This window comes from Maylandia zebra, linkage group LG2 (genome assembly GCF_041146795.1).
Source record: "Maylandia zebra isolate NMK-2024a linkage group LG2, Mzebra_GT3a, whole genome shotgun sequence".
In the NCBI taxonomy this organism is placed as follows: Eukaryota; Metazoa; Chordata; class Actinopteri; order Cichliformes; family Cichlidae; genus Maylandia; species Maylandia zebra.
In genome coordinates this window covers 44,570,395-44,582,966 of record NC_135168.1, presented here as the reverse complement: position 1 = coordinate 44,582,966, position 12,572 = coordinate 44,570,395, and the positions used below count along the sequence as shown (strand labels likewise).

The following is a 12,572-nucleotide window of genomic DNA, read 5'->3' as shown; positions in this document are numbered from 1 at the left end:
GTGGTGGTTAAAAAGGTCCAGCAGCGTCTCCACTTTCTGAGAGTGCTCAGGAGGAACAACCTGGAGGAGAGGCTGCTGGTGACATTTTACAGAGCCACCATAGAGAGCATCCTAACGTACGGCATAACAACATGGTATGCAGGGTGCTCAGCTGCAGACAGGAAAGTACTTCAGAGGGTCATCAACACAGCCCAGAAGATCACTGGCTGCTCTCTGCCCAGCCTGGAGGTCACTGCAAACTCTCGGTACCTCAGCAGAGCTGGCAATATCATCAAGGACCACTCTCACCCCAGCAACCAACTGTTTGAACTATTACCGTCAGGCCGACGGTACAGGTCACATAAAACCAGGACAAACAGATTCAGGGATAGCTTCTTTCCCAGAGCTATCACCGTAGTAAATAAGCACAAAAACAACTGAACCTATTCCATACCGTCACTGTCATTATATTAATGCTGCTATCCTGTATATATTGTACATACTATTGTTTGAGTACTTACGATTGTTTTTTTTGTACTTTTTATATTTTACATTTATATTTATTATTGAAACTTGCACCAAGGGAGTGGCACTCCAATTTCGTTGTACTCTGTACAATGACAATAAAGGCTATTCTATTCTAAATGGGAATAATTTCAACGGAAATGAAATCTGAGCTTGCAAACTTTAATGAAATGATTTGTTTATATTGAAATACTCATGCATCCTTCTGCCAGTCTTGTCCTCTTTGGATCGTGAAACACTCACTTCCTTCCAGGGACAAGGTGTCGGCAGCCTGTCTGTGCACCGGCACAATGCCCCTCTGAGCGGAAAAGGAAGGACCTTTTAATCATCCTGGTCACGACTGGAGGACGCCACGCACCGGCCTTCCTATGGGACCCTCTGGTTACCGGTAACTGGGCGTGTCTGACCACATGCCACAGGCCCTTCGCTGTCTCCTCGTAGGATTTGCTGTTTACCATAAGGCAAGTGAGTACCCAACGTCACACCCAAACACATATCAACAACCTCCGATGTGGACTATTTCCAGAGATTTCCCAGATACAAACAAACAAGGGAAGGATGTTGAAGGGGAGGGTATTCTTAACTGTCATGTTTTTTTTGTTTTTTGTATCTGCAAATTCACACAGTGTTTTTCCATACAGGGACAAGGATGAGACACTTTTCCTTTGAAGCCACTGTGCTGGGAGTAGAGCTCCACAGAGAGGCTGTTAAACAACTGACTCATTTACATTAAAAAACAAGGATTACTTAAAATGCTTCCATTTCCTAGCAGTGGATACCACAACACCTGCGACGATTCGTCATATTTCTGCACATTTGGTGTCCAAAACAAACCCGGTCTAACCTTTTGTGCATATTACCACCCTGCAAGACAACAAGTCACACCCTTGCATTTAGGAATGAATAAATGATGAATCAAAGGGGGCTGACAAATGTTGCACTGAAGCAGAAAAGAATTCGAGTGAGATGTTTTTCCTCAAAAACCCATAAAGATAGAACATGTTAGAGCATAAATCAGATGGACTATAAAAAGTAATGCAAAGTGTTTTGGCTCTAACTAAACTCATTAAGAACCGAGTGAAGTCCTTGTTTGATTGGATTATTTTGAGTTGAAGTTTATGGATTTGAAATCTGCCTATCAGATGAGGAGAAAATTAAAAGTTAATAGATTAAAAAGGGAGAGCATCAGAGGGATTTCCTGCACCAGGTTTCTCAGTGAAGTCTTAGAAACCTTCTATATAGATTATTCATTTTCATTACTGTACAGTGTGGACTGTTTACGTTTCCTTCATTTAACAACTGCATTCATACTATCCATCCACCTTCCTTGACCATTCCCAACAGCCTCTTCCCAAAGCAAACACAGCAGCAAAAACTTTCCATTAATCACAGAAAAACGGCCATTAATGAGCCCAGGGAGCCTCTGAAACTTTGCCAAAAACATCTGTGATACAGCTTCAAATCCTATCATACACGATTACAGGCAGCTGACTAATCAGCAGGTTAAACCCCTTCCCACATGAATGCCATTCCCAGACCCCTGCTCGAGAAGGTGAAAGGTGGCGAGGCCTGTCCACGCCTCTCACCTAAATGCAGAACAATAAGCCGGATACTGTCCCCATTTGACACCCAACTTTAGTCTACCTTTAATGAGCAAAGTGAAAAAAACAAGCCATCGGCTAAATAAAGACTTGAGCTTCAGGTCCTCTGTGGTTCAGAGGGCAAAAGGAAAAAACAAACAAGAGATTAGCATCAGGTCAATATATGGCCATGTGCAGCAGGTATGGGAATGTTGAGATGTTGATGGTGCTGCATTGGAGATGAAGAGCGATTACAGCATAGGTGTGGACGTATTTCTCAGAAACTTCTCAAATTGACAAAAACAACAAACAGTGAGGCAAAAATAGAGCCACTTAGAAGGTTCTGTGTTTCCTCGCCCCGCTTCCTCTAACCACACATGGGCAAAAAGCAGCCAGAGAGCAGAACTGGATGTTCTGAAAACAAAGCAACCTCCCCCCCAAAAAATCAAAAAAAAGTATTCTGTTTATGGGTCTGGGTGAATTGCTGGAATTAGTCTGCGTTGCTCCAAAGAGCCTGTTTTGCCTGGTCATGGACTGTCAGTCATGCTTTTGGAGGCTGATCCATCCTGCTAGTGTTTGAGTTTGTGTTTGTTCTATCCAGGTATGATTTTACTGCATGACAGTGTGTTTGGTATCATTGTCATGCTTGTGACTGTCATGCATTAAGCTGTTGCCCATCAGATGCTTTCCAGATGATATTGAATGGTGGATTAAACTCTGATGGTACTTTTCTATGTTCATAATTCCATCAATTTTGACAAAAATTGATGGAATTATAAATCATGACACAACCTCTACCATGTTTTACAAATGGCTTCCTAAGGACATTCTGTCCATCTGCTGTGTGTGTGCATTGCAGAAGACCACTTTATAAAAAAAAAATCAAACAAAAGTCTGGCTCGTATCGTTGGTCATTCACGATAGTGAATAAATAAGAGATTTTAAATGTTAATACAACATTTAGGTATATTGTGTTATATAAGTAATCCTGCTTTTTGTAACCTCAAAGACAGACACAGTCTGAAAAAGTCAACAGAAGGTTCCTGTTTTTGTAAAATAAATAAATAAATTACACAGGTTTATTTTACAGAATAAACGTATTGCTCTTACCTTACTTTATACAAGCCAATATGGGCCTGTATGAAATGAAGGTAATGTAAAAAGCTGAACCATCACAATCAGCAGGATACATCCTCAGTGACTTGAAAGATTTTGGCACAGTGATGCAGTGGTTATCGCTGTGGCCTCACAGCAAAAGGTTCTGGGTTAAAAAAGTGTCTGGAGACTTTCTGTGTTGTGTTTGCATGTTCTTGCTGTGCCTGTATGAGTTCCTTCGGGGTACTCTGGCTCCCACAGGCCAAAGATATGCATGTTAGGTTATGGGACCCTCCCCATAACCCTGAATTTGACAAGTGGTTAAAAGGTAGATGGATAGATGGCCTGAAAACACAGAGATATGCAAAACTTGCATGACTGTACTTTCATACTGATACTAATATAAGAGGATAAGTCTAATTTTTTACCATTTGAGAGTGCAACAGGGTCATAATTTCCCGTCATTAGGACTGGTCTTCAGGGGAACGTTAGTATTTATACAAAATTTCATAACAACCCATTTACTTGTTATCTGGAAATTTCATCCTGGACCGTTACCGAAATCTCAAACTACAAAAGACACAAAGGAACAGTTAAACATGTCAAACGTTTTAAACAAAACAAACTATCCATGTCCTCTGGGTGGAACATTTATGGTAATTTTACCCACATAACCCCAGTGCACATATGTAGTACGTGTATGAAAGGAGACCAGAGTTCAGTAAGAATAATAAGTTCATCAAAACCACCACAGAGCAACAGGGTGGCCAACAGAAGTCCAGAGAGAAGAGATTAAAACCACAAACATTCAACTGAGCTTCAAAATAAAAACCATCATGTTCACATTAATTATGCCACTCTGATCGCTGCATTTTTCTCAGGCCCCCCCTAGTGGTGGAGGACTCTATACAGCCGAAGGTGCTGAACAATGGGGGCAAGTGCGCTTCACTCCGAGGGTGGAAGGCTCAAGGAACAAGCTGATGCACTGGTGAACTCAGAACAAGACATAAGCTCTGCACGCCTCTTGTTTGCACTGAGTTACACAGAAGCATGAGATGCTCAGAATCCCGGTCCTATCTGATTTAGATCTGTTTTCTGTTTCCAATCAGTGAGCAGAATGACTGAAGGGGAACACATGCTGCGAATAAAGCAAACATTGTGCATTTTTTTTCTCTTTTTTTCTTTTCTCCACTGCCAGGATGCCAGCCTGTCACATTCAAATTTAAACTTTCAAGCTTTCTGATGTTTTCCTAGAAATGTGTTTTTCAACTATTTAACTATTTTTACTTGATTTCCAAATGTTTTTAGTAATGCAGAACACATGAATTACTCAACCCGACAAAAATGTATTTTTTTCGTCTTCTTTTCTTGTCCTTTTTTTTTGTTTGTTAATTTCCTGAAGTTCTTGAAAATGTTTCCACATGACACATATTTCCCAGCAGTCCCAGTGGTGGCAGCAGGTGCAAACACCATCTTTCTCAATAAAAGGTCCTAGTAATATTTCTTCTTTAACATCAAGTGATCACCTAGTGAGTCGAAATCCTAGATAATGTGACAAAGGTTGTTAGCCATACAGTAGCACAGAGGTTTCTTCCTGTAAAAAGGGAGTTTTTCCTTCCCACTGTCGCCAAAGCGCTAAATCATAAGGGATCATATGATCGATGGGTTTTTCTCTATATGTATTATTGTAAGATCTACCTTACAATATAAAGCGCATTGAGGCGACTCTTTGAATTGATTTAGTACAGTTAGATCTACACATAAAAAACAGGTACTATATTTAGCAAATCACTAAATTTGAAATGTTTTGTAGAGTTCTGTGGGTACTGTGGTATCTTTGGTACTGAATATTGAATAATCCTGCTCTTTTACAGTTCCAGTCTCAAAGATCATTATGGGAAGAGATGAACAACTATTACTTAGGACTAACAGCTTCTACTAAAACAACAAATTGGTAGAGACTTAGTGAATATGTTAGCTCAAATACAAAAGCGACAGTTATTTCTTATTCACATAAAAACATTTTAGATGTGAAATATACTGTTTTGTCGTACTGTAATGGATTATATGACACAAACTAATGTATTTATGTATTATCAGGAATCCAGCAATGCATGTTGTAGCTTCTTCTAATTCTCAGAGTTTAATTTTGCGTGTTCTTGCGTAAGTAAAGGATGGCTAATTGTTACTGTTGCAAAAACAACTTGCAAGAACATTTTCGTCACGTTGCCAACATTCATTCTGTCGTATCCTGAGTACATTTACTGCAGAACATGATTTCGTGCTTCCCAGATGTTTTGCGTTATAAAGGACTCAGGATTGGTTAATTTGTTTAAAAACAAAAACAAACCATCTCTCAAAATAGTAACAAGTGGTTGTGTTTTATCCCCTGCGGAGATGTGCCGTGTTAAATTGAAGACATCAATAAATTCCTGGGCTGCTTCACCTCTGACTGCCATTGATCTGCTATATTTACATTATGCCGAGCTCAAAGAGAGAGATGTGACTTTTGTTTCTCAGTTTGAAGTCATTGCACATTTTTATTGGTGACTGAGGTCAACCGAAGCAGGAAACTGGCTTCCCTTCTCTCTACTGCCATATGCAAATCGAGCTCTATCAAACCAGTGAGTAAATATTTAATATGTGCATTCCTGAAAAAAAGACAAAAGACTCATCAGACAATGAGAACATTCAATTATTATGGGTTCATTTTTAACACTTCTGCATTTTTTCCCTGTCATTAGTCTTTTAATTATCATGAAAACTATCTAAGCCACCTTGTCAATGCTGTATAAAAGCTTTTACTGCCTTTTGCTGTATATTCTATTCTATTTATTTAATGATTATTAGTACAGGAACAAGTGGCAAGCATAAAACAATGCCAATTACAACAGCAATGAGAGTAAACAAGAGCGCTGTGAGGCGTAATACATAACACAAACACAATGAAATTAGTGATAGACATTTACCTGTGAGTTTTCATTGTGCACATGCAAGAGAAGCGTTAAGACTGGAGACGTTGCATAACTCAACTGCACCATCTAGTGTTTTTACTAGATAGTTGCAGGTGTTTATCGTGTCGCACTCAGAGGCAACAAACATTTGAATGCAAACACAGAATCAAAATGAACCTGAGCTGAGATTTTGATCATCAGCACTGTAATTTACAAAGAACTATAAGTACAAAAGTCATTTAAGGGCTTTATGATAGAAGTTCTGTGGTGAAGTGGTGTTTCAGTAACGATACTGAAATATCAGAATGTTTGCCAACTAATGCTCATACCAGAAGGATTGAAACATAAAGTTGTGGGTGAGAATAAAGGGCAGAAAATAGGTCACGTTTTGTTCCTGATGTGCTGAGAGTGAACTGTGTTGATGATGTCATCCAGAAATAATGCTCTGAGTCTGTAGGGCCAACACCATGTGACAGCAGCCATGATGATAAATGAGCAGATTTCCTTAAGATAAGTCAAACTAGAGTTCCCGCAGAGTGGTTCACTTCATAAATGTCACCTAATGACATGTAATTACTTGACAGCAGGACTTTTCTCACAGATTTGCAAGAACCATCAGATGCAGAATGATGTGAACCCAGTCAGATGGACATTTAAAGAGAACAATTAGGAAATAGTACTTTTTTTAAAGGAAGAAAAGTCAGAGTGTTGAAGTTCAGTTGTTGAACCTGAGATAGACAGCTTCACAGAGATTTGAAATCCTTTCTTCAAGACTTCAGAAATAAAGTCTTTTATATTATTCCACAAGAACAGAAGCCGTTTGTGCCCCACGCTTTGTTGATGCCATCTGTGTATTATTATCAGTTGTACAAATGTATTATCCATGTCTTTGTACATTGCATTAATATTATGCAGACAAGACCTTCAGTCATAGCGAGATATATCCACAGCAAGCTCATCTACCCATCCTCTTTAATAGATTTTAAGCTCCTCCATCAATAAAAGTAGTTTGCAAACTTAGAATCAAGCTGATTTCATATTTAGACATGGAGGCACATGCTGAACTTCATAAGCAATATTGAAAATAAACTAGAATTTATCGCAAAGCTTATATTTATTAATAGCAGATTTCTAAAAATGTGTGGATCAGTTGGTTTTATTGGAAGGATGAGAGGAAGAGAATGGCTGGGTTGATGGTTTTATTGGCGGAGGCTGCCCTCTTGAGGTTGTCAAACTGAAAATCAATCAAGTTACAGCAACAGCAGTAGTTCTGTGGAAATCAACAAGAGGGCGTCATTTGGTCTGATTATAATCCAGAAAGGCCGAAACTGAAGGACAGACCAGTGATTCCAGAGCAAACAGTGCAGTGATGTAGCAAAGTGGACGCGGGTTTATGGTAGTTTTGTATGAGTGTAATAAAACACGTAGTGAACAACTAGCAGATAGATTCTTATCTGTATTTTTTTAATGGCTGTTCCTGTCTGCTTCCAGCAGTTTCTTTTTCCTTACAGAAAAATCAAAAGTGGTTGTCACTGTGTACACCTTTATTATTTGAGTGCTTTACCTGAATCCCACTAAGTAATACGCATTAGAAAAGCACATATTGATTTTTAGTCATTTGTAATGTCATGGATCGGGAAAGCCAAGAAGCTTTCTCTTACTTCAAAGTGCCACGACACTGCAGTACGCTACCCCCCTTGCTGCCAAAATGCAGAGTTAAAGGATTTCCTGAAGCAGAGCCAGCTGACTGACAGCCAGGACGCTGCACTGTGTGCAAATCACAGGCGTGACTGGGCCGTGGAGTGTCAAGAAACGACTCGATCACTCAGTAGTATTTTCTCACCATTAACCAGATGAGATTTTCACCCCCAGTTATGTTTCTGCGCTGATTAAATTCCTGAGCGACGAATTTAATCAGGCAACAGAAGGCAAGCAGCAGTTCAGACGTGTGTGTGCACACGTCACGTCTGAACTGCTGCTTGCCTCCATAAACCCGCGTCCACTTTGCTACATTTGTTACTATTTCCTGTCCATTAATCTATGATATGGGATTTTATAGAGATCTGAGTTATACAAATGGGCTTTTTGTAATCGATTCATTGACACACTAACATTAAGCAAACTTACAGAAAAATGTATGCAGAGCAGTTTGAGGGGACAGCGTTGACTCATGTGTCGCAGGCCGCTGTTTGTCATGGAGGGGGTTGCAGGAGTTTCCTTGTAACCGGAATTAGCTGTGAAGTGCGACCTTGAGGTGTGAACACGGAATACTACTTGCTTAAAGAATTAAAGTCTCATACTTTGCACCTCGTTTGCAAGTGAATATCTTGACAAATAATTCGGGGTTTACGTGTGAAGCGTGGTTGGAAACTGCTGAATCCCTGCAGCTTTGAAATCTAAATTCGATCTAAACGTTGCGTAATTATAAGATGAAACTCTAGAAATGTTGGCATCGTTACTGCATTTTAATGTAGGCAATTGCTCAGTTGCCAATAGAAAATTAATTCTTGCAACAAATGTGAGAAATGTGCGCAATTACGCATAGGCCTTTTGAATTAATGCATTTGTGAACGTGTTGCCTCGGTTTATTGCAGCATGTGCAGCTGATAGGCCCTGGTGCTAATTTATTCACGGTGTGAGGAACTCATGTCCAGGATAGGCCCACTGTCCTGTGATGACGCGCTACAGGACAGGCGCAAGGGGACAGCTCGCTCTCATTTGGATGCAAATCTACAAGAGTTGAGGAGTTGGCTGATGTCAGGCAGGCCTTAGTGTACCTTTGGTCTCTTGTCAACAGAGCCACAGCATGTGAGGCTGGAGACAGGCTGGAACTACTTTGCATTTCTCTCTGGGAACCGATTTGGACTATAAACCACAAGGATTGCTTTTTAAACAGCTACAGGGAGACAATGTCGCCTTAAAATAGGCAACATAACCCCTCAGCTGTTTTGATATATTAAAGGTTTTTCACCAAATCATGTATGTTGGATACCTACTGGATAAAGAAAGCGGCATGTATCACCAAGGGCCTGTAAGAAGATCAAGCATCAATCTGCCTCCACAGAATTTTGTTTCAACACCACAGTACCCCGACTTTACTGGATACCATCATGTGCCAAACATGGATACGCACCCACAGTCTACGGGGAGCTGGGGGCCTTCATATAGCGCCCCTCGAGAGGACTGGGGTGCTTATAGTTTGGGACCCCCTAATACTATTCCTACGCCCATGAATAACTCATCTCCTGGACAGGTTCCTTACTGTTCAAACGAGTACGCACATATGCATCCTCCGGGATCTGCGGTATTACAACCGCCACCGGACAACGTTAATGTTGCACAACTTTCTCCTGGCAGGGAAAGGCGTAATTCATACCAATGGATGAGCAAAACTGCGCAATCGTCGTCTACAGGTGAGACCATTGTGCCAAAATGCTGTTCTGTGTATTTAAGGAATAGAGAAGCTGGTTGTGCAGCAGAAATTAGTTTTTTGCGCGGCTTAGTTTCTGCGTCCATTTACGCACAGGTCATGTCATTTCAAATAATGTGTAAAATCAAACAAGTTCCATCGAAACACACCAAACTCCACACTGATGGAAAGGGTACAACCGGAAAATTGAAAAAACCACTGAAAAGAAGTTGAACGAGCAGAAGGAAACTCCGGTCCTGTGACAGTGCATTTTGCAGGTTGCTTAAATTTAAACTGTTATGAATATAAAACCTCGTTAAATCTTAAATAGGCTACTTATAAGGTCATAATTTATTTGGCTTCTGTGGAAACTCTGTTAATTACCAATGGCATCAAATGTATCCACAAACCGTTTCCATGTCTTAACTTTGATATACATGATGTTAGGATGGGCCTGACATTCTAATCCCAGACCTGAGCCCAGCAGCTCTGGCTGCTCTATTCCCATGGAAGAAATTTTAAAAGGTGCAAGGAATCGGCGCCAGGCCCAGTTGTGATGTAAATGTCATTACTGCAGGAGATGCAAGGTCGGCCTCTCTGTTACAGTGTTTGGTGTTATCCGTCATATCCAGGCAGTGTCCCTTTTTCTTTCAGCACCTCTTCGCTTTGATATGCGCCAACCTCCCTTCCTTTCCCAAGAGTTATATTGCCGGAAAAGAGTGACGTTTTTCACAGCTAATATCTCAAACGCAGAGTACTTACACGTTCACAAAAGAATGTGGATTTTATGCATTTCAGATTGAATGTATTTGGTTTACAGTAGAGCTATTTTATCCATGCCATATAGGAGTGTTTTGTTTTTTTTAAAATAATATCCAGACATCAGTTTAAATCTTTTAGCCGAATTCATGGTGAGTTTACTGGTTTCCTTTAGTTGTTTTTTTTTTCACTCCTCCATAAGACCGATGACACACACATTTGTACCTGGGAAAGTGTAAAGCCATTTCAAATAGCAATAACCCACATTCAGACAGTAATTTGGATATTTACGCAGAATGAACTGAGTTGAACCCACGGGTTCTTCAGATGTCTTTCCCGTGTCTCGTGGAGGAACTGACTCGTCGTTCTTTGAAATTCAGCGCACTACAGCTGTCATCAAAGCAAGATCAAAAAGCTGTAACTGCGTATCTGTTGAAAAGACAGAGACATGTGTATTGAAGACGCAGCTTATAAAGATGCTATGCGTCGATAGACCGGTCCTGGCATGCAGCCTGCTCCGGGGGGGAAACCTTCCAGTTCAACCACTTGGCTACAAGCAGATGATCCTAAAAACGGGCAGACAACCTCTTCATGACTATGTGTTTTTTTGTTTTTTCACCTTCACAGGTAAGACAAGGACGAAGGAGAAGTACAGGGTAGTGTACACAGACCATCAGAGATTGGAGCTGGAGAAGGAGTTTCATTTCAACAGATACATCACCATCAGAAGGAAATCTGAGCTGGCTGTCAACCTCGGTCTGTCGGAAAGACAGGTTGGTCTCTATTAATTACTGTTTTATTTTCTGTCCTTTTATTGATTAAAGAAACGACAATTAATATCATATAAATATACCTATATAGTAATTTCTATATGAAAGAATTATCACATGGCATAAAATATATAAATACGTAAAATAAGCTGTATGTTTACATGTGCTTCTAACCACAAAAGTAGGTCAGTATTGTCAGGCAATAAATTGTGCCTGTATTTATATTACAGCCGCATAAATTCATTATTGGACAGGGAGGGTCTGCAAATAATTTATGATTGGAAACATAAATTATTTGTAGTTATTTCGGTGATTTAATTACGCTTTGTATTATACATTTTCACATTTCTGTTTGAAATTATTCTATTAAATGCTTAATTTAGTAAATATTCAACATTTTAATGTAATTTTGTTAATTTTGTATGACAATAAATAATTCAGAGAATAAAAAATGTCAGAGTAATGCCTTACTAAAAAGATAAATAAATAAAAAATACGAGAAATGCAACAACAAATTATTTGTTATTTATTTCCTTTCAAGGCCTATTTTTACAGACCTGGATTTTATTTTATTTTATTTTTCATTATGCCAGTGGACAAAATAGAGAAAAAATAGGGAACGCCCAGACTCGGGGAAAAGGTTTCTAATTGGGTGTTTTTGTTTAATTTAATTTTATAAAATAGAGAATAAAATGAAAAAGCAATTGGGTTATATATACTTGCTTTTCAGGCCTATTTTGTGGACCTGTTGATGTACACGTTATTTGCTTTGTATGTTAATTATCAAATTATATGAACAGGAAAATATTCATCAAATAATTTTTTCTTTCTTTCTTTTTGCGTCTCCTCAGGTGAAAATATGGTTTCAGAACCGCAGAGCTAAAGAGAGAAAGTTGATCAAGAAAAAGATGGGTCAGTCCGACGGCAGCAGCGGGTCTGTGCACAGTGACCCGGGTTCAGTCAGCCCTCTGCCGGTTCCGGGGTCTCTCAGTCCCACGGACATCCACGGCTCTATGTACCCTCCTCAGGGAATGAACACCTTGCCCTCTATCAGGAATATACAGCAAGTGACTGTGACTCAGTAGAACAGCTCGCCCTGAGGACGATCACACATAAGTGGGCACTCACAGGACACTTGACAGGAAGCCAAAGGATCTGAACCCAAGTCCTGAAGCACAAAGCTGCGGATAAACAGCTGCTTTAAAGCAAGGAAACGCTAGAGGCTCTTCAAATATTAGTTTTTATAGAATAGTTTTAACGAAATGGGGGGGAGAAAATCGAAGTATTTTTAAACTGTTTTAAAACGTTTGTGAGTTAATAAGATATAAATAGCTTATCTTTTTTTGTATTTGGTATGACGTGCATGTGTTTGTGGATAACGTGAGAAATCAGGGACATGCCATTGAAGTATTACACTGGACCTCGTGAAGCTAAATCTAACTGGACAAATCGTTTACGCTTTCAAGCACAGTTTTGTGAATCAATCAAACAGATGGTACGG

At 39.7% G+C, this 12,572-nt stretch overlaps 1 protein-coding gene across 1 annotated transcript; it reads left to right on the top strand.

Annotated features, from left to right (window-relative positions):
* The first annotated feature begins 9,017 nt into the window (after positions 1-9,017).
* On the top strand, positions 9,018-12,217 carry cdx4 (caudal type homeobox 4). The gene is made up of 3 exons (XM_004545632.2): positions 9,018-9,546; positions 10,929-11,074; positions 11,923-12,217. Exons 1-3 carry the CDS (start codon positions 9,111-9,113, stop codon positions 12,154-12,156), a joined length of 816 nt encoding a protein of 271 aa, XP_004545689.1. The 5' UTR covers positions 9,018-9,110; the 3' UTR covers positions 12,157-12,217.
* Positions 12,218-12,572: the final 355 nt, after the last annotated feature.